This window comes from Agelaius tricolor, unplaced genomic scaffold (assembly GCF_023055355.1).
Source record: "Agelaius tricolor isolate 1412-34295 unplaced genomic scaffold, bAgeTri1.0.p SCAF_33, whole genome shotgun sequence".
Lineage (NCBI taxonomy): Eukaryota > Metazoa > Chordata > Aves > Passeriformes > Icteridae > Agelaius > Agelaius tricolor.
This window is the reverse complement of record NW_027269293.1, coordinates 1096137-1117678: the sequence shown is the minus strand read 5'-3', so window position 1 is coordinate 1117678 and position 21542 is coordinate 1096137. Positions and strand designations below refer to the sequence as shown.

Sequence of the window (21542 nt, the reverse complement as noted above, 5' to 3'; positions counted from 1 at the left end):
ACTTAGGGCCACTTGGGGGGAATCTGACCCACCAGGTTCCAAACTTGGGCTGAGCCTGGCTAAGCTGGAGCAAACACTGTGCAGCTGGCCTGGCAACTGCCCTGGGGTTTAACCTGCTTTTAACCCAAACTGGATTCTCTGCAAGGTCATGGAAAGGAAAACAGTCCCTGCCCACACCAGGCTGCAAAACCCAAACCACAACCCTGATTCTGGGGAGAAACTCCTCATTCCCAGGGGTTTGGGGGAGGTGTGTGAGGAGGGGAATTCGTGAAGGTGGTGTCGGGGTGTTGGGAGTGCTCCCTGTCACACTGTGAGTGAGGCCTCGCTCCTGCTGGGCTGTGCCATGTCCCTGCTGTGCCACGTCCCTGTTGTGCCTCGTCCTGGCCTTGCCATATCCCATCCATGCTGCATCCTGACCGTGCCACATCCAGTCTGTGCCATATTCTGGCCTTGCCGTGTCCCAGGCTGTGCCATGTCCCAGCTGTGCAATATTTTGGGCTGTGCCACATCCTGGCCGTGCTGTATCCCAGCTCTGCCACATCCCAACAACGTCAGGGCTCTGTACATTCCCCTCAGCCTGTCCTGTGCCATGGCGGTGTCCCTGGAGGGCAGGTCCGTGTCTCAACCCGTGACTCCCACTGGCGATGCCGGTGACGGTGCGTGTCCAGCCTTCATCCAGGTGTTCCTGGCCTTCGGTGCCGCCGGGGTCGATCCCTGTGCCACCGGAGGGGCAGTGCCAGGTGCCGACAGCCCCGTTCGGGGTGGGGTCTGCCCGATGCCGAGAGCCGCAGCCCCTTTCTCGGCTGCGAGTGTCCCGTGTCCCAGAGGAGGGGAGCAGGAGCTGTACCGTGGAAATAACCCCGTGAACCCGCAGCACACGCGGGGATGTTTACTGTGTGCATCCTCAGGTTTGGAGCCCTGGGCCGATCTGCCAGAGACGGGAGACACGAGGCTCCGTGTCCGTGAGCTTTAGACGCCGCAGCCCCGGCTGTGTCCCAGCTCCGGAGCTGCCCAGGGCTCCGTTCAGCCTGCTTTGCTCACGGTACCGGGCTGCTCCCGGGGTACCGCGAGCCGAGGCTGTTCCGTGGGGCTGCGGGTGCAGCTTTGGGGGGGTCTGGGGCGCTCTGGGCTCCGTGAGGCTCCGTGGGTGCCGCCGGGGCTCCAGGGATGCAACCGGGGCTCTGTGGAGGTCCGTGGGTCCCGCTCCGGGGTCCGTGAGTCCCGCTCATGGGTCCGTAGGTCCCGTTCTGGGGTCCGTGAGTCCTGCTCTGTGGTCCGTAGGTCCCGTTCTGGGGTCCGTGGGTCCTGCTCCGAGGTCCGCGGGTCCCGCTCACGGCTCCGCGGGTGCCGCAGCCCCCGTGATGCCGGTGCCGGTATCCCTCGCCCCCCTGCCGCCCCATCCCCGCCGCCCGAGCGGGGCCGGTCCCGCCCCGTTCCGGTGACGGCGCGGGCGGGCCGGAAGCGCGGGGGGGGCGCGGCAGCCCCGCTCCCGTCCCGGTGCTGCTCCCGTCCCGGTGCTGCTCCCGTCCCGGCCCGGTCCCAGCCCGGCACCACCATGCGCAAGTTCTTCCAGGAGATCAAGGCCGACCTGAAGTTCAAGACGGCAGGGCCCGGGCAGAAGCTCTCGGAGCCATCCCGGTACGGGCTGGGGGGACCCTCCGGTAACGTCACCACGGGTAACGCCACCCCCGGGCACCCTCCGCGGCCGGTACCCCCCGCCCCGGGCCCGGTACCTGCCCGGGGCACGAGGGGGACACGGGGCCGGCAGCGGTGACAGCGCCGGGCCCGAGCGCCCCTTCCCGCGTCCCCGCGCTGTCACCGGCGGGTGGGCGCGCACGGGCGGTCCCCGAGCCGTGTCCTCCGTGCCAGGGCCCCCAAGGAGAAGCCGAAAGCCGAGGTGGCCCCGAAGCCCCGGCAGGCCCCGACGGATGAGGCGCAGAGAGCGGCGGCCGCGGCGCTGGCCCGGCTGGAGGTGAAGCCCAAGGGAGGAAAGGCTCCGTCCGCATCCCAGGAGGCCATCAGGAACCAGGGTAGGAGCGGCCGGGGGAATCACGGCTCGAAAAGCGCCCGGGGACGGCTCTCTGGCCAGCCTGTTTTGGGGCAGCTGTCCTGGAAATGGGGTCATGTGTAGCCCTGGGCTGGGACGCCACACCTGAGCAGGTGTTTGCTTCCCAGGGCAGCGCTGAGCTGTCCAGAAGGCTCTGGAATGTGCTGAGCCTCCACTCCAACCCGGGTTTGTGTGTTGTAGTGAGGAAAGAGCTAATGGCCGAGGCAGCTGCCAGCGAGAAGCGGCTCTCCATGGAGGAAAAGGTGAGGGAGATGCTGCCATGCCCTGCTCAGCACCCCTTGGGGCTGCTCTCCTTATCCTGAGGATATTTGTAAACAGAGCTCTCCCCAAAACCTCCCCGTGCTCAGTTTGGTTTTATCTCCTTCAGGAGCAAGAGGAGGAAGGGGCAGCTGCTCCCTCTGTCTCAGGGGTTTATTTCATCTGCCCCTTGACTGGTACTGTTGTGAGGAAAGACCAGAAGGAAAAGCAGCTCCGAGAAGCCATCCAGGCAGTGAGTGCTTCCCTTCAAACTCCTCCCCTTTCCTCTTCAAACTCCTTTTGTGCCAGCAGTGACCTCACCAACCCTCCACCTCCTTGGTGTAAAATCTCCCCCAGGACAATTTCACTTTACCTGTTCAATCATCTCTAGCCCAGCAAATGGTGAACGATTGAGATGAGCTGGGGTCAGCTCCTCCCTGAGCAGCTTCTCTCCCTCTCCCCCAGTATTTCTCCGTGGACCCAGTGGCTGCTTCCATCATGGAGATCCACACCTTCAACAAGGACCGGGAGAAGGTCCGGCTGTGCGTGGAGACCATGGCCAAGTGAGTGTCACTGAGGGCACGGGCAGCTCATCCCTTCCCTGCTGGGTTTTCTTGCTCAGCTTCTAGCCAAGACTTTTTTTCGGAAGAAAATGGAACTCTTGAACCACCCAGTTTGTCAGTTGACCTGATGTCAGCATCCTGGAGGAGTTGGTCCCACTAATCCAAGAGGTTTGGGAGCTGCTGGTTGTTCAGTTTGATGAACAAAACATTGATGTATATTTTTTTTTCCTGGATTTCTCAGCTTTTTTTCTCTGTGAGGTCTCTGTTTTCTCTCTGACCTCGGAGTGTCCTGCTTTGACCCAGGCAGTGCATTCCTCTTCCTGCAGGTACCTGGATAACATCTATCTCCATCCAGAAGAGGAGAAATACCGGAAAATCAAACTGCAGAACAAGGTGTTTCAGGTGAGCTCAGGCTCCACAGCTGCTCAGCCTTGGAAAGCCCTTGCTTGGAGCAAACTCCATTTAAATTCTGTCCTTTTTTTTCCAGGAAAGGATAAGCTGCTTGGAAGGGACACACAAATTTTTCCAGGCTGTTGGGTTTGAGACAAAAACACTTCCTGTTCCAGGACAAGGCAAGAACTCATGGTGTTAACGTGGAGTCAGGGCTTTGTGGGGTGCTGGGATGCTGGGGGCAGCTCTGGTTGCTGACAGCTCCACAGAGGTCATTCCTCCAAGGCTGGAACAAAAACACGCTCAAACACGCTCTGAGCCTGCACGTTCCTTGTCCCCATATGACATTTCCTTGTCCCCATGTCACTGCTCTAAAGACCAAGAGCCTGATGCCATCTTTGCCTTTGCAGAGACCACGGAGGAGTTCTACGTGCTGAAGGAGGAGGTGCTGAGCAGGCTGGAAGACCTGAAGGAGCACAAGGAGCAGCTGCTGAGCTCGGAGCCCGTGCGGGCGCAGCTGCACCGGCAGCTCGCCGTGTTCCAGCCCTCGCCCGCGGCCGCGCACTTCGAGCTGCCCCACGACTTCTTCAGCCTCACTGCGGAGGAGCTGCGCAGGGAGCAGAGGCTCCGGTGAGGGGCTGCAGCAGCAGGGCCAGGGGACAGCAGCCAAGCCAGCAGCTGGTGGCTCTCCTCAGGGCCTACAAGGGTCTGTCCCCGCAGGACAGAGGCGGTGGAGAAGGCGTCGATGCTGAGGACCAGAGCCATGCGCGAGAAGGACGAGCAGAGGGAGATGAGGAAGTACAACTACACGCTGCTGAGGGTGCGCTTCCCCGATGGATACATCCTCCAGGGTAAGGGGGACCCCTCACCCTTCCTTTGGGCACCTCCAGAAGCTGCTGAGGGTCCTTGGAGTGTAAGGAGGAGGTGCTGAGTTCAGCTGGTGGGATAAACCACTCCAAAACCACAGCAAGGGTAACATTTCTCCATGAACTCTTCCCATCTCCAAACCCTCTCCCCCTGCTCAGGGTTGGGGTTTTAAGCCAGGATTGGACAGAGAGGGAAGAATCTCAAGGCATCATTAATTAAAGTCTGCTCTTCCCAGGCCTCTGGAAACAAGCTGGACTCATTAGATCAGTGTGTGACAGCAGCCAGCGTGAGGCTGCCTGTGTGATGTCAGATTGTACAACAGCATAAATCCTCTTCAAATTTTCCTGTAGAACTCTGGAAATCATTTCAGGCTTCCCCAGCTCTTTGTTACAGGCTGGCAGGGGCTCCCAACAATTGACTATTTTTCTTTGGGGATTCTGCTTTTAAAGTTTTCAGTTAAATCAGGCTGGCTGTGTGGCAGGGAAGTCGTTGATCAAGTCAGCATCAGTAGGTGAAGCCCCACAGAACCGACCACAAAAGGTTAGATTTTGGTAAATGCCAGACTGTCTCACCTTGTTTTCTCATGGCAGGGACTTTTTATGCCCGAGAATCAGTGTCTGTGCTCTACAACTTTGTGAGAGAAGCACTCAGAGATGACTGGCTGCCCTTTGAGCTCCTGGGACCTGGAGGTCTCAAACTGACTGATGAGAACTTGGCCTTCAATGAATGTGGGTTGGTGAGTGAAAAATATTATTGTTGGTACCTTCCGGAGCATCTTGAGGCTGTCAGAGACTTCTGCTGCTCAGAGGTGGGGGAGAAGTTTGTGTTCTTTAAGAGCCCCAAGCTGTGCTCTGTCCTCTCATTTTAAGCACAAACAAAGCAGTAACTGCTTGGGGGCTTGGAGGTGTGGAGGGAAATGCAGGGTCCTCCTGGAGCACAGAGCTCTCAGGGGCTGGGAAAGAGGGAAGGCAGCGATGGTGAGGGAGGGTATGAACAGAAAGCCCACGGTAACATCCCCTAAAAGGAGCTGCTTGCAGAATCCAGCCTTGTCCTTCTCAGTCTGAGCAGTCCCAGCTCTGTGAACGCTCCCAGGGTGTTCCACAGCAGCCGTGGGAGTGCCCGAGGCCGGGATGCAGCCAGCTGGGGCAGTGGGAGGTGGCCCTGGCCCAGGCAGGGGTGGCACTGGATGGCAGTCAGGCCTCCCCACACCCTTCCCTGGCTGTGCTCAGTGCTGCTGTCCTGCCCAGGTGCCCTCGGCCCTGCTGAGCCTGGCCTGGGACGCCGCGGTCATGGCGGACGTGGAGGCGGCGGCGGCGGAGGAGCAGCGCAGCCCCCTCAGGCCCGAGCTGCTGGCCAGGGCCCAGCCCCTGTCCTGAAATAAAGGGCAGAGCCTCCAGTGCTGCTGGCTTTGGACTCGTCCCTCCTTTTGCCGAGACTGCTGGAGGTGGCTTTGGTTCAGCTCTGCGCAGGGGCTGGGCCCCGCTGTCCCCTCCCAGCTCCAGACTCACAGGTGGCCTCGCCAGTGGCTCCTCCCTGGGGCTTCCAACACCGAACTGGAGCAGGGACTGCCCGAGGTGTTCCCAAGGCAGTGGTGGAGCAGGGATTAGGGGCTGGTAAAGCTGGATTACCAGCCTGAGCCTGGGGAGGGGGCTGGGTTCAGAGCTCAGCTTCCCGTTCTGCTTCTGTGTGCACTGTAACTCCTACTGGAGAGAAGCTATTTGGATAAAGTTACACTTAGTCTGATTAAATGGAATTTAAATTTAAAGACTCAGTTCTGATCCCAGTTGCTTGAGTTGCGTTGTTGTTGTTGTAGGTTTGAGATGCCAAACCAGTCTGTGCTGGGGCTGGCACTGGTGTTACTGGGGCAGCATCACCCCCTTGTCCCTTCAGAGTGACAGCAGGGAACAGCTACTGCTGCTGCCCAGGGGGAGATAACAAACCTGAAATTACAGACAATCCTTTAAAGAAGTAATTGATAACTCACCAGTTGTATAAAGCTGAAAGCCCCAGCAAGTTTGTCCTGTGTGTCCCCAAGTTTGATGCCAGCTCAGTCCTTCAATACCTCAAGCAGAGTTTTTCTGTGAGACAGAGCCCAGCTCTGATGTAGACAAGAGACTGAGAATCTAGCCCTGACCTGTCCAGCCTGTCCTAAAATAAGAGAAACAAAGCATTTTTCCTCTTCCAAAGGTAAAGCCCTGCTGCTGTTCTCTGGAGCAAGTAAGACCACAAACAGGATGGTACAAGAGCATAAATTCATATATAATTGTACATCATTTATACCCAAGGCCACGCTGTACAACATTATGAACAGTCATTCCCCAGTGGCATCACAATAAGCTTATTCCAAAATCCCTCAAGCTACTTTTAGAGATAACTTAGATACCTTCCATTACAAAGAAGTATCAAAATTTCAATAATGCTTTATTAAGGACAGATTAATATGCAGTATTTAAAAAAAAAAAAGCTAAAAAGCTAAAGCTAAAAATTTAAGCTTCCATCTGGTCTGAAGCAGAACAAAGTGCTGTCTTCTCTTTACAAGAAATGTGGAATACTTTCAAGTATCTTGGTCAAAGATACACAAGGTTTAAAACTTTCTAACTCATTCTACATACATACAGGAGTTAGTAGCATTTAAGTCTCAAACTGTATTAGATGGGCTGACCATGCTGCTGTCCTGGTGAGCAGCTCTTGTGCCACTGGATTCTGAAGCTGTGGAACCTGCAAAGGAGAGAATGTGTTTGGTTTGTTTTTATGAATATCCTCATTAATCCAGTAAAATTTGACTACTTTATGTTTTATCTGTCTTAGCTTCCTGCATCTGTTGTGAGTCTCCTTTTCAACACTATTTAAAAACTGGTTTTAATACTGGCTTCGTATTCAATATCACCAATCCAGAATAAAAAAAATCACTTCAACCATAAAAAGGATTTTCATAATCTTTTCAGTGCTTTAGAGTCAGGCAGAGCCAAACAAATCGAGCTGCTTGCATGTCAGCAGAGCCTGAGGGAGGGAAGCTGCTCAGTGGCATCCTCAGAACAAGAGGGGACGAACCTGAGGCGAGGTTTTCATCTCAGAGCCTGGTAATAAGCAAAAGCAGCTTAAGATTAAAGCCAGGCTCCTTGTCAAGCAGTCCCAATGTCTGTTTTGGGGAGGTGAGAGGAGCTCAGAGAGGAAGGAGAGCCCAGATAATGCCTGGAATGGGTCAAACACTCCAGAATTTCTGTGCACGAGTCCTTATCTGTCAGAGGAGCTGCCCAACACAAACCACTTCCCTCAGAGCAGGCTGGGAGAGCTCCATTGTGAGCAGCAAGAAAGAGCCCAGAGCTTTGGAAAGCACAGCACGTGCTTGGAGTCAGCTCATTGATCTGTGTGATCACGTCCAAAAGCTCCTGGAGATGAAAGGAGCTGCTCCACAGCCTCATCCCAGCGTGGCCTGAAAGGAGAGGCTGCAGCAGAGGGGCTTTGAAGCCATTTTCCAAGGGATAACTGGGACACAAACACAAGCAAGTGCTTGGATTGTGGAGCAGAGCAGCAGCCAGGCTGCTCCCTGATGTGACTTCCATCAGACAATTTGCACCTCCTGAGGAGGCACCAGAGGGGTGATAACCCAGCCCCTGCCAGGCTCTGCATCCCCAGAGGGCAGCAATATTTGCCAGAATGTGCCCGTGGATGTGCTGGCACTGCCCCTGTGCTCACCTGTGCCCCCAGGAACAGGCAGGTGACCCTGGCAGCCAAGGGCTGCTCACAGGGGCTTTGTGCCACTGAGGCAAAAGGGGAGGAGGAGGGCAGCAAAGGCAAGAGCAGCTTAGAGAAGGCCATAAATAGCAAAGAAGCATCTTTTCAAAAAAGGATAAAAAGCAGCAGTATCTGGAATAAGATCTCTATAGAGAGAAAAGCTCAAGGAGTGGTGAAAAGGGCAGAAAAGCCCAAGTTTAGCTCACACAGGTGCTGCTCCCTTGGTCTCCCTTCCCACCTTTTCCTGGCTGTACATCCACAATCATGCAGTCATCATCTTCCTCATCTTCCTCAGTGTCTGCCTGAAATCCATCCATCTCTGCAGCCTGCAGGGAAAGAGCAGGTCCCAGCTGTGAGCCAGGAGGTGCCAGAGCTGGCACAGGCAGCGCTGGGCACCCTCTGGGCAGGTGGGCACATCTGGAAGCAAGGAAATCTGCAATTGCCAGCTCCACGAGCTGGGACCTGTGACAAAAGGGCTCCTGTGCAGGGCACACACAGTGGGAAAGAGGCCAAGCTCTGCTCCAGGATCCTCCCCTGTTACACAACGTGCAGAGCAGCCCCCGCAGCACAGGCAGCTCAGGCTCCATGGGAATCTGACTCCTGCTGCATTTTTGGAAGGGAAATCTCTCCCCCCTCTGTTTATTATTCCCATAGAATCACAGACTCATAAAGGTCAGCGAGTCCAACTGCTCCCCAGCACTGCCAAGGCCAGCACTGGCCCTGTCCCCAAGTGCCACATCCCCATGGAGTTTAAATCCCTCCAGGGCTGGGGACTCCAGCTGTGCCCAGGGCAGCTGTGCCAGGGCTTTACAACCCTTTCCATGAAGGAATTTTCCCAATATCCCACCTAAACCCCCCTGGCACAGCTTGAGGCTGTTCCCTCTTGTCCTGTTGTCCCCTGGCTGTCCCCTCCTGCCAGGAGCTGTGCAGAGCCACATGGGCCCCCCTGAGCCTCCTTGGCTCCAGGCTGAGCCCCTTTGGAGGTCCTCTCTCTTCTGAAGATGGAGAATTACTGCTGCTGGTCAAGTCTGGGCCTTGTTCTCTCCTGACTCCTCCTCCTCTTTGCCAATCAGCTTTTCTTCAGGGAGTGGTGCCCAGTTCTTCCCTTGCTGCCATGGGAAAAGCCCAAATTCCCCATTTTGAATGGAGAACACAGAACCCAAGGAGTGACACAAACCAAAGCTGCCCAGCTGTGAGGTTCTGTTGAGTTGGGTTGTTTTTTGTTTTTTCTCCTTCAGATAGAACTGGAATAAAAATCCTGATCCCCATCCCCTAAAAACTCTTCCAAGCCAAGAAAATTTTCAATTTCCATCTTTCAATAAAAGTCCCAGTTCTCAAATTAAATCCCTCCTACACGTGGGCAGGTACTGCCCACTTCAGCACCACATTTTTCTCTCCACAGCTTATGTAAGAGCACCTTGACTCACACAAGCCCTGGTGTGAGCTTCCCAGCAGAGAAACACGTGCCAGAGTGGGAATCTGGCAGCTCCAGGCTCTCTCCACAGCCCAGCCTGGCTCCACAGGTGGGGTGGGATCTTCACACCTGAGCAGGGCTGATTGAGACATCAGGAATGAAAAGCTTCTGGGGCTGTGACACCTCTGCTCGGAGCTGCACCTCCCCAGCACAGCTCTGAGAAGCTTTGAAGCATTCAGGCTGGTGATGTAATTCTCCTAAAAGCCTTTGTTTTGCTATTTCTGCTCCCTTATAAGCTGAATTTCCAGTGGGTGCCAAGCAGAGACTTTTATCTCTGCCTTTATTTAGTGTACAAGAAAAAACCCAAGCAGATGGAGTTTGGGGGCTGAACAGCTTCTCACAAGTCTCTGATCTCTATCAATACCTGAATGCTGAGCTTTTTCAGTAGAAAAGCCAAAAAAGCCAAGAATAAATTGGGAAGGCAAAGCATAAAAAGCATCAAAAGCCTCATCTGTGGTCCATGGGAGGGGGGTGGAACGAGATCAGCTTTAAGGTCCCTCCCAACCCAAACCATTCTGGGGCTCTTTCCTAAGCTGGTGCACAGGGAGGGAGGAATAAATCCACTGGCAGGGACTTCAAACCCTGCCCTGCCTGGGGGATTGGAAGCCAAAGGTTGATAACCCCAAATTCCAGCACCTAAAGCCTCCACAGAGCATCCCAGGCTTTGTGGGGACTCAGCTCCTCCCAAGCTTTGTGGCTCCTCCAGGGCCTGAAGGGGCCAAGAGGAAACGCAGAGAGAGAATCTGGGCAAGGGATGGAAGGATCAGGACACAGGGAATGGCTCCCATTGTCAGGTGGCAGGGCTGGATGGATGTTGGGAAGGAATTCCTCCCTGTGATGGTGGGGAGGGGCTGGGATGGGATTCTGGATCCCTGGCAGTGCCCAAGGCCAGGCTGGAGCCCCCTGGGATGGTGGGAGGTGTCCCTGCCATGGCAGGGGTGGCACTGGGTGGGATTGAAGGTCCCTTCCAAGCCAAAGCATTCTGGAATTCCATGATCCCATTTTTCAGTCATGATTAGGCTCCAGCACTACCTGTGGTTGCCCTGAAAAGCAGAAGCAACAACAGGAAAACCACAACACAGCTCCCAGGCAGCAACCACTGCAATTCCATCTCATTTTGTCCCTATGAATTATTATGATTTTAAACCAGCTCTTGAAATTCAGCTTTATGTGTGTCAGGATGAGCTGGAGCCTTTACAGACTGCTCTGGGCTGAGTTGCAGCACTTGGGAATCACATTTAATCCGTTCACATGCAACTGCTGTAAGTCATCAGCTCGGGCTGTACATCTGGCAGCCACAGGCACACATAAAACCTGCACACAAATTACACACAGCTGTAAAACCAGGGCCAAGCAGACTCTCAAACTATTCACAGCTTGGATGCAATCGCTGCCAAATAGCAGAGAATGGAAGAACAGCAGGAGAGCAACGTTTCAAATGGAACAGAGAGTCCAAGCTGCAGACACACAAAAGAAACCCATCTCTTTAGTCCCATCATTTCACTCCTTTCCCCATAAAAAGGGTCTTCTGGCGTGCAGGACAGTGGCTAGAGCTAACAGGCTGACCTGGGGGGTACAAACACCCCCAGCCCTCATCCTGGGCCACAAGGAACTCACCTGCTCAGCACCCCGAGGCCTCTTCATGAACTTGGTGATGGACATGCTTCCCACAGCCTTCCTCTTGGCTGCCAGGGGGGTGAGCTGGGGCACGGCCACTCCTGGCACGCTGGCCCCCTCCTCCTTGCCCGTGCAGGGCACCTGGGTGACGTAGCTCCACTGGCAGGGCACGGGCAGCTGCTCCTGGCCGAAGCTGCGCAGCACCTCGGCGTGCACGTACCAGCACATCCTGAACTCGGGCCTCTTCTCGTACACTGAGCTCTCTGAGATGATCCTCTTGAGCCTGGCCTTGGAGGGCACCCCGCTGTCCTCGCCGCCCGCGGGCTCTGGGGGGCTCCTGGAGCCGTGGCTGAAGCGTCCCTGGCGGCAGCACTCCTGGAACTCCTGGATGATCACCCTGCTCCCGTGCACGTTCCCGTGCAGCAGCGGCAGCAGCTGGGCCAGGACTGCGGGGGAAAGGGGCACAGAATGGGTTAAAGGTGGGAAAGAATTCAGCACAGGTACTCCAGAGCTGGGCCAGGACTGTGGGGGAAAGGTGGCACAGAATGGGTTAAAGGTGGGAAAGAATTCAGCACAGGTACTCCAGAGCTGGCCCAGCACTGCAGGGGAAAAGTGGCACAGAATGGGTTAAAGGTGGGAGAGAAAGCAGCATGGGCACTGCAGGATTGGTTTTAGAGATGGATTGCCCAGAGAAGCCGGGGGTGCCCCATGCCTGGAAGGCTCCAAGGTGAGGTTTGATGGCCTTTGGAGCAAGGGGAAGGTGCCCCTGCCCATGGCAGGAACTGGGTGGTCTTTAAGGTGTCCCCCAACCCAACCCAACACAACCCACTCTGGGAGTCCATGGTTGTAACAGCTTCTAGATCTGATGTAGAAAACTCACCCCCAATAATAACAACAGCCTGGAGTGAAATCTCCAGCCCCTGCTTGGCCTTTTGTGAGTTATTCACAGCCCTGTGTTAATCAGGTGCAGGAAAAGCTCAGGACTGGAACCAAACACAGAAACCAAACCATTTCCCCCAAACAATAAACAGGCTCAGGCCCATCCTAAATCTGAGCTTGCTCAAGTCTGGTTGGCTTTAGTTCCTAGATTGCCCAGAGCAAGACTTTTTGGAGAGGCACTGCCAGAAAACTCCTTTCCAAGAGCTCTCAGAGATTCCTTGGATTCCAGCCCTGTCAGAAACAGGTCATTCTGAATGCAGCACTCACTAATCCCCCTGCTCCCTCCAAAGCAGAGCACAACACTGTGGAAGCACTGTTTAGCCCTTCAGGTCTTACTTTGCTGATCTTTTGCTCTTTTTTTGCTACATTTCTGTGTCTGCTGCTCCTCCTCTGGCACAGGTGGATCCAGGACACAGGCTGTGAACTGCTGGAGCACCTTCAGGTCCGGGTTGGTGCCGTTGTCCTTTGCTGCCCTGTCCCAGACACAGCCAATCTTCACAGGCTGTAGGACATGGAACCTCTTCCCCTTGGCTATCAGCTCATCCCACTCCTTTGCTTTCAGTTTCTGACGAACCTTCTGGTTCTCTGGGTCACACTCCTGCAGCCACAGGGGACAAAAGGCTTGTTACAGCCAGACCAGGAGAAAAAAAAAGAGCTTTTTGAAGGCAGCTTTGCCTCGTGTTCCCTGAGGCACACAGGGCTCCTGAACCCTGCAGGCACAGAGCACGTGCTCTCCTCCCCTGCCAATATTGACAGGGCACAGTTCACTGGAAACAGAGATGGAAACCCAGGGACACCCAGCTCCCTTACCTCTGTCACACCTTCATCTTCAGATAGGTACCCATGGGGTACAAAAAACCCATCGTCCTCATCTTCATCCTCTCCCTCCTCTTCGTCATCCTACAAATAAATGGGTTAAAGTTACACTGCCAAGGGCAAGTGGTTCCTGGTTTTATTCAGCATGCAGGATCCTCACCTCTTCACTATGGGAGAGACTTTCCCCTGGCTCCTCCTCTTCCCACTCTTCATCACTGTCTACTTCATAGTCCAGCAATTTCTGCAAGAAATGCCAACATTTCTGTCCATCACTGGAGAGAGCACAGCCCCAAACCCAGGCTGGGCTTTCAAAGGGAACAAAATGGCTCAGAAATGCCAGGGAAGCAGAAGGCCTTGGCCAAGCACATTCACTTTTAGAGCATAAAGGATGCAGCAGGCTGAGGTGCTTACAGTGTCCTTGGACCATGGATTCCTGGCACGGATCAGGGAGGTTCTCTTGTTCCAGGTGCCCCAGTAGGCAGGGCGGTGATTCTCACTGAACTGCAGGAGCTTCATCCTGCCAAACTTCTCCCTCTCAGGAACAGCATCTGCCTGGCAGCTGTCCACCACCACCACGTCACTGGGAACACAGGGGAAGGTGGCTGAGCCCCACAGAGCAGCTCCAGCCTTCTTCCCTCCTCTCCAATCCTCAATCCCTCTCTGCAGTTCATTTCATAAACCAGAAGCAAAAGAAGCCCCCAGGTGCAGACTGACCTGTTGACACTGTCACTGCTGTCACTGACCAAAGTGGGCCCAGTTTTTCGTGGTTTACGACATTTTAGATCCTTCAAGAAAGAATCTTCACCATTCTGGGCGTGCAGGAGCTTATCCAGCTGCTCCAGGTCCTCTGGATCCAGGGCAACACGGCTGAGGGGGGCTAAGACCATGTTCTCCTTAATTTCAAAAGGAGCAAACTTCCCACAGGAGCCAGCAAGGGTCTGAAACATCAAGTGAGGAATGTCAGGGTTTGGACACTGAGAAGCTGCAGCACCAACACGTGCAAGAAACACCTGCTGTTGAGGTGTTGTCTGAGGTGAAGATTTAGGTTAAGTGAAGATTTAGGTTAAGCCCTTCCTGTCCAAGACTCCAGATCTTCCAGGCAATGCAGAAGACAGAGCTGAGGTTCACTGAACCAACCACAAATGTCTTCTGTAGTCTCTGCTCTGGCCTTTTTCTTAAAATCCTTTGCACTTTTGGGACCAGGAAATTAAGAAAAAACAATGTTTTGACCACCTAAGAAGCTGTAAGGGGCAGCTGAGAAGGAAATCAGGGTATTTTTGTTAGGAACAACTGTGAGAGACCAACACACACACACAGAGGCACAGCAGTCCCTCACCTTGGGGGCTTGTGGAGTCTTTGGTTTCTGGAAGAACCTGGTGATCTCTGCTTTCTGTGCATTGATGCGCTGAAATGAGAACCCAAATGCAAACGTGAGATGGGACAAAGCTTTGGAATGCCAGGTGAGCTCATGCATGACTCAACTTCAAATGAGGCACAAAGCAAAGTTCAGGCAGTCAGCAGCTCCTGTGACTCAACAGAAACACTGATTGTCCTCCCTGGCACAAGCAGGGCTCCAGTGTCACTGCCAGGGGAGAGGTCACTTGTGCCCATTCAGAAACACACACAGAAAACACCCACGAGGGGAGAAGCAAAGGAACCAACAGGTGTGAAAGTAACAGGTAAAATCTGCATGAAGCAGCCCCAGCAGGTCAGGGGGACAGGCTGCACTCAAAGGAACCTGCTGCACCATTTCACCCCAGAAAGAATTTAGAGACAAGCCAGAAAAAACATTTTTACCTTTTCTTCCTCCTTTAACCGTTTCTCCTCTTCTTTCTTTCTCTTCTCCTCAAGTTTTGCCCTTGAAAACAAAGATCATGTGAACTGTCACCCTCCAGGAAGGGTTTATTTGCACTGAGGAAGAGGTGGGAAGCCCCAGACCCCACCACGAGGATCATCTGTCAACCCAGCCAAGAACCCCACTTGGTTAAGTGCAGAGGACACTTTGTTCATTCCTTCTAGAGCAAATATTGACCCATTTCAGGTTAATGGGCTGCCTCAAGTTTCTCTCAGTCCCAGGGAGTTTCAGGGGTTACCAAGTCCCAGGTCACTTCCTCCACAAACAGCACAGGAGAGCCAGGTCCTGCTCAGGGCAGCAGAGGCACCGCTGGGATGGGGGCACAGAGTCCCTCAAGCATTTCAGAGCCACCCCCTGACCCCAGGCCTGTGCTGCTGGAGCAGGAGGGCAGGGAAAGTGGGCATGGAAATCAGCACAGGCACCCCCAGGATGTGCACGAGCCCAGGCACTCACTCCAGAGCCTCCTGCCTCTCCTTGCGCTTCTCCTCCTTCACTCGCAGCTTCTCAGCTTTCTCCTTCTCTTCCTTTTCTTTCTTTTCCCTCCTTTCTCTCTCCTTCAACTCTTTCTCTTCCTCTTTCCTCTTCTTTGCCTCCTCCTTGGCTCGTTCCTTCGCAGCTTTTGCCTCTTCCTTCAGCCTCCCCTTCTCCTCCCTCTCTGCCTGCAGCTTCTGGAGCTTGTCCGCGCGCTCCTGGTCCTGGGGCACAAAGGGGACACTCAGAACTGCAGCTCTGTGCTCCCCAAAGCCCCAGGGAAAATCAGCATTTTTGCATTTATTGCTCAAAAAGGAAGCTGGACCCACCCAGTGCTTGACCTGCAGCACCACAAAAATATCCTGGACTGGGAGGGCCCCTCATGCTCCTCTCCAGGAGTGCAGGTGGGAGCACATCCACAGCCCCCCTGCCTCAGGCAGCTGAGCTTCCCTGGGCTGCCTCTCTGAAAGCTTTAATTATTCTTAAAAAAGGTATTTTCATTTCTCTAAGCATCAAAGAAAGCTTTGTATTGAGTCATCTTCATTACCACTGTGGCATTATGGAAAATTAGATGGGAATTAAAAAATCATAATGATTCCCTTATTCAATAGGAGATTTCAGATTCTTTCCAAAATATTTCCTCCTGAGCAAAGCTTTTCATGCTTTGGTGTCATCACAGGGCTACAGTGGTGTCACTTCCACAAGTGAATTAGAGCTGATTTGACATCACAAACCCACAAGGATTTTCTGATTGTTTCCACAAGCACAGAAATCACTTTGATGATCCTTGTGGGTCCCCCCAAGCTGGGCTATTCCATGATCTCAGGGAGTAAAGTCAGCCTCCAAACCCCAGACTGTGGAGCTTATCCCTTGTTTTCTTCCATTCTACATCATCAGACATCACCAGTGCCCTGAGATTGTTCAAGGGGCACTCTGGGAACAGATTTTATTGGAAGTGTTGCCTTTTATGGTGTTTCCTCCCAAAACAACTGCAATTCCCACCGTGGCTCTGCTGACACAAAGGGGGAAGATGTCAAATTAAAGAGAAAAAGCTTTTCTGTGCTGCAGGCACTGGTGATGTCACCAGGAAAGGAGGATCTGCCTGTGCCCAGACACTCCAACTCCTCCCTGAGTATTTTCAGTTTTCTTTTATTGATTTCACATCTTCCCTTGTCAACATCAAGGCTTCCTTGAGCAGTGTCACAACACAAATAACTGCAGAAAGCCACCAACAGCCAAATGGTGCCAATGGCAAGGAAACAACACTGTCAGCCTGAGTCATGGAATGTGCAGGGTGCTGGTGTGAAGCTGACAGCTCACTGGTGGCTTTGGTTCATTCCCAGCATCATTTTTAGCTTCCATTCTCCTCTCTCCCTCCCATCCCTGCTATTTTTAACACAGCTATAAGAAGGGAAGAAAACAACAGATTGGAATTCTATATGGGGCACTGGGAAAAGCTGAAAAGCTCTGCAGCTACAACTTACATAAAACACACAAGTTTATAAACAAGCCACTGAGAGACACAGAATTCCTGAGCACAAACCTTCCCAGGTGCAGACAAAAACAAGCCCAAAAAAGCCCCATTCCTGCAGCAGTGACCCCTCAGCCTCCAGGAGTGGCAGCAGAATGAGGGAGCAGAGTTTGCTGAGGAGCTGCAGCCAAGCAAACAGAACCTGGAGCTTGAGCATTCCCAGTGGTGGCATCCAGTGGTGACATCCTCTGGGAAGTCACAGACACAGTGCCCCATTTGCCTCATGGATTAATAAAAACAGAACCTAAATCTTGGGGCTTCAATCTCTTCCCAAAGAGCCCCAAATGCACCCAGGGCTCCATTCAGGAGCTTTGGAAAGAGCCAAACACTTGAACTGCCTGCATGAAAGGTTCTTCCATGCTCCTCAGGGTGAGGAAAAATGGCAAAAGAGATGTTCCAGCTGGGCTGAGATAAAAGGCAAAGCCTTTGCTGGCTCCTCAGGGGAGGTCTGGGTGTCAGGGAAATGCCTTACTCTTTGCAATCTCAGCTTCTCCTTCTCTGCTGAACTTCTGTGGAATTTCTGAGGTACCTGCAATTACAAAATGCAAGTTTTAGAGGAGATCCTGGTCCCCCCTTTCCAGCCTGAGTGGCACCAGGGTTGCTCCTGCAGATCCCATCCAGTCACTCCCAAATCCCCCAGAGCAGGGAATGAGGACACACAAGGGAACATCCAATGTCCCCAGAGCAGGGAATGAGGACACACAAAGGGACATCCAATGTCCCCAGAGCAGGGAATGAGGACACACAAAGGGACATCCAATGTCCCCAGAGCAGGGAATGAGGACACACAAAGGGACATCCAATGTCCCCAAATCAGGGAATGAGGACACACAAAGGGACATCCAATGTCCCCAAATCAGGGAATGAGGACACACAAAGGGACATCCAATGTCCCCAGAGCAGGGAATGATGACACACAAGGGAACATCCAATGTCCCCAGAGCAGGGGATGAGGACACACAAAGGGACATCCAATGTCCCCAAATCAGGGAATGAGGACACACAAAGGGACATCCAATGTCCCCAAATCAGGGAATGAGGACACACAAGGGGACATCCAATGTCCCCAAATCAGGGAATGAGGACACACAAAGGGACATCCAATGTCCCCAAATCAGGGAATGAGGACACACAAAGGGACATCCAATGTCCCCAAATCAGGGAATGAGGACACACAAAGGGACATCCAATGTCCCCAGAGCAGGGAATGGGGACACACAAAGGGACATCCAATGTCCCCAAATCAGGGAATGGGGACACACAAAGGGACATCCAACCTCCCCACTCCCACCCCAGCCTGGATCCACCTCTTGTCCCCCTGAACAAACCCCTCTGGTGCCCTCAGCCCTACAGGATCCCTTGCAAGGGGGGACACCACACCAGGGGAGCTGCTCTGAACCACAGGGGACATTTCAACGTGGCAAACTCACTTCCTTCCAGCTAAACTTCTGTTTGTTTGCTTTTGGGTTGGGTTTTTTTTTTGCATCCACCTATCTTGCTGTGCTATTTAGCTGTAACTTTATGAACACAAGGACTGTTTTCCATGTTTTAACACTTTCTTCTTGTCCTCACAGTCCACTTGACCTTCCACCAGTAGCAGCTCACTGACCCTCAATTGCAAACAGGGCACCTTTCTCATTTATCTTTTATTTATGGGGGGAAGAAAAAGGTGTTTTATGCATAAGAGCATTGTTCATAGACTGGTTAAAGGCCTAATTTGTCAATATTTCAGCACACTGGGACTTGATTTACTGGATGCCTCCTCCTCCTGCTGCCATTCACAGCATCCCATTTAAATTGTGATTAACAGGCTAACACAGCCCAACTGCTTTATTTTCTATATTTATCTGATATAAAACAGGAGTTCTGTCAAGTGGGGGCTTCAGCTCCTCAGAGCTATTTCCCTCCAGGAAAACAAAGCTGCCAGGACTCCCAGCTGCCAGCTTTGGGCTACAAACTCCCATTTTGGGGAGCAGCACGTGAGCAAATCCAGCCCCACTGGCAGTGTTGGATTACACCAGGAGTGCTTTCTGCTCTTCTGCTACACTGGAAATACTTCATGCCTGCTTGAGTGTGTCTGTTTATTTTAGAGAGGGAAGGCTGGGAGTTTTCACAGAGGAGGAATTAATTGATCACTGGACTTGATAAACACAACAAAAGGACTGGGAGAACCATCCCGTGGTGTTTGAGCCACCTGAGCAGGTGCTGCCACCCTTGGAAGCTTCTCTGTCCAAACTGCCCCAAAAATCAGAGTGGCTGAAACTCAGGTGATCAAAAACCCCCTCATCCCGAGCTTTTTCATGGAATCCCAGAATGATTTGGGTTGGGAGGGACCTTAGAGCCCATCCAGTGCCACCCTTGCCATGGGGCACATTCCACTGTGCCAGGCTGCTCCAATCCCTACCCAGCCTTGGGCACTGCCAGGGATGAGGCAGGAGAGCTGCCCTGGGCACCCTGTGCCAGAGCTTTTCCATGGCAGCTGCAGAAATTCAGAGCTGGGAAAGCATCTGCACTGGCTGTACTGGGGGAACAGCCTCACAGGAACCCCAGCAGCTCTGGGGAGGATGAAAACACAGCTTGGGAAAAACCACCTAAACACAGAACTGCTGTTCCTAAAACACCAAGCCCCAAGTGGGGATTTCACTAAAGAAACGTAAATACAGCAGCAGCCAGAACCAGGGAGGATCAAACCCTTGAGCTGCAGGATTTAGAGACCCCCCAAAGGCCAACAATTCATTAATTAACCCCCACCACCTTTCCTACACTCCTCACTGCCCCACTCACCCTCTTCCCCAGACCCCCAGGCACCCAAGCACTCCAGCACAGCAAGTGCACCCCAAAGCAGAGCAGACCAACCTTCCTGGCAGGCGTGGAGGCAGCCAGGGGGCTGCTGCTGCTGCCCTTGCTCTGTGCCAGGAGCTCGGGGGAGCCCCCAGAGCTCAGTGAGGAGTTGGTCAGTCCCGAGTCCCCCTCGTGGGACGACTCCAGGGCCTCGCTCTCCGACGCGTCCAGAGAGGCCACCTGGGGGCATTTCAGGGTCATGATGTCCTCCAGCAGCACCACGGGCACCTTCCCCTCAAAGAGCACATCCTTCAGTTCTCCCTGAGCGCCCTTCCTGCCCGCCCCATCCTGGCAGGCCGTGGGGCTGCAGCGTGGGGGGCTCCCGGCTCCTGCAGCCTGCCCCGGCCCAGCTGCAGCTGCACAGGGCCCCTCAGTCCCCACGGAGTCACCTGCTGGGCTGCTCTGCGAGGGGCTCAGGCAGCCCAGCTCCTTTCCTATGGTGCCATTGCTCACAGCAGCTGTAGAATCCACAGCCCCGCGCTCTGCGCCGTCCCCGAGTCCGCGGGCAGAGCCCCTGGAGGGGTCAGGAACACCCCCAGGGTCACTGGTGTCACCGCCTGGGGTTTTCTGGATAAAATGGTCCAAAGGACCCTTCCCGTTCACGAGTTTTGGAGTCAAATTCCCGTCGGAGCCCAGCTGGCAGTCGTTCTCCACATTGTCCAGGGAGGCACCTGAGGCATCCAGGGAGGGATCCTTGCTGGCAGCAAAAGCACTCGGGGAGCTCTTGACTTTTTTGACTTCTGAACTGACATCGAGATTCTCCTTTGGCACAGGATTGAGGCGCTTGAAGGGCAGCCGAGCTGCAACAACAACACCACATTAGACACAGGAAACACCAAAGGCTTTCATTCATTCTGGAGCGCATTGAGAATTGAGATGAGCTACTTAGAGATTATTTAATCATCCCCAAGCAATGTGTTTCATAAAATCAGGTCTGAGATGTTCTTAATGTGTTAAAACTGCGCTGGATGAGAGACACTCCCTTACCTTGGACGAGCTTCCGTGGAGGAACAGCAGCTTTGTCTCTGCACTCCATGGCTACGGGAGAAAACAACAAATCAACACTTGTGGCAGCTCCCAGTGAGCTGTTGCCTCCCGGGGACGGCTGAGACAGAGCGCAACAGCTCTCTCAGGGCCGCTGAGGGAGGACAAAGGGGTCCCAGTGTCACCCCCAAGCCAAAGGAACCCCCGACCCAGCGGGTCCCGGCAGCCACACTGTCCCCCTCACACTGTCCTGGGGCAGGAACATCCCCAGGAGCCTGTGCCTGCACCCAAGGAGATGTGAGGAGGGAATTCCTGGCTGTGAGGGCGGGCAGGCCTGGTACAGGTGCCCAGAGCAGCTCTGGCTGCCCCTGGATCCCTGGCAGTGCCCAGGCCCGGCTGCAGCACCCGGGGACAGTGCGAGGTGTCCCTGCCCATGGCACGGGTGGGACGGGACGGGCTTTCAGATCGCTCCCCACCCAAACCGGTCTGTGACTGCACGAGTGCGGCTGCAGGGCGGGCCCGCGCCCAGCCCCGGGGCGCGGCGGCAGCTCCGGCACCTCCTTTGTTACCCCGGGCAGGCCCCGCGCACCCCGTGGCCCAACCGCCGCCGGAAACACCTCGCGCCCCGGCCGCGCGGCACCCCCAGCCCGGTCCTACCTGTGGCGCCGGCGGCGGGCGCGGCTCGCGGCGGTGCCGGGGGGCGGCGGCCGACCCTGAGGCGGCCCGGCCCGCACAGCCCCCGCCGCTCCGGGCCCGGTCCCGCCCGGCCCGTCCCGCTCGTACTTGGCGGGAGCCGGGGCGACCCCGCGTACCGCGCCACTGATTGGCCGAGCGCGCCCCACGTGATCCGCCCAGCCACACTCCCCGCTGCGTCTCGCCTTTGGATTGGCCGCCGCCGGGAGCGCCGCTGATTGGCGGAGGGGGATGTCGGTCTGGCGCGCTGCAGGCGCTGATTGGGTGGCTTTATAAAGGGCCGGCGGGAGGCCACTGGGTCCCTGTGTTTGGGCCCGAGGCCTACCGGCTCACCGGGCGGGACCGATGCCGCGGCGGGCCGGAGCGGCCTGTCCGGAGCAGCGGGCGGAGGGGGCGGAGTCAGCACTGCCGCCCGCCGCGCTGCTACGGGCATTGAGCCAACGCGCGAAATGGCGGCGGCG

At 54.7% G+C, this 21542-nt stretch overlaps 2 protein-coding genes across 2 annotated transcripts; one reads left to right on the top strand and one right to left on the bottom strand.

Annotated features, from left to right (window-relative positions):
• The first annotated feature begins 1431 nt into the window (after positions 1 to 1431).
• On the top strand, positions 1432 to 6923 carry UBXN6 (UBX domain protein 6). Its single transcript, XM_071452245.1, has 12 exons — positions 1432 to 1638; positions 1870 to 2030; positions 2249 to 2310; positions 2436 to 2558; positions 2771 to 2868; positions 3195 to 3270; positions 3356 to 3440; positions 3669 to 3888; positions 3979 to 4109; positions 4716 to 4861; positions 5373 to 5478; positions 5602 to 6923. The coding sequence occupies exons 1-12, from the start codon at positions 1556 to 1558 to the stop codon at positions 5730 to 5732; spliced, it is 1422 nt and encodes a 473-aa protein (XP_071308346.1). The 5' UTR covers positions 1432 to 1555; the 3' UTR covers positions 5733 to 6923.
• CHAF1A (chromatin assembly factor 1 subunit A) lies at positions 6364 to 21254 on the bottom strand. Its single transcript, XM_071452226.1, has 15 exons — positions 21046 to 21254; positions 20392 to 20442; positions 19420 to 20204; positions 17036 to 17092; positions 15015 to 15256; positions 14504 to 14564; positions 14043 to 14111; positions 13421 to 13644; positions 13118 to 13286; positions 12867 to 12947; positions 12701 to 12790; positions 12227 to 12488; positions 10952 to 11397; positions 8099 to 8186; positions 6364 to 6843 (listed from the first exon to the last, which is right to left on the bottom strand). The coding sequence occupies exons 2-15, from the start codon at positions 20438 to 20440 to the stop codon at positions 6764 to 6766; spliced, it is 2703 nt and encodes a 900-aa protein (XP_071308327.1). The 5' UTR covers positions 20441 to 20442; positions 21046 to 21254; the 3' UTR covers positions 6364 to 6763.
• Between the last annotated feature and the right edge of the window lie 288 nt (positions 21255 to 21542).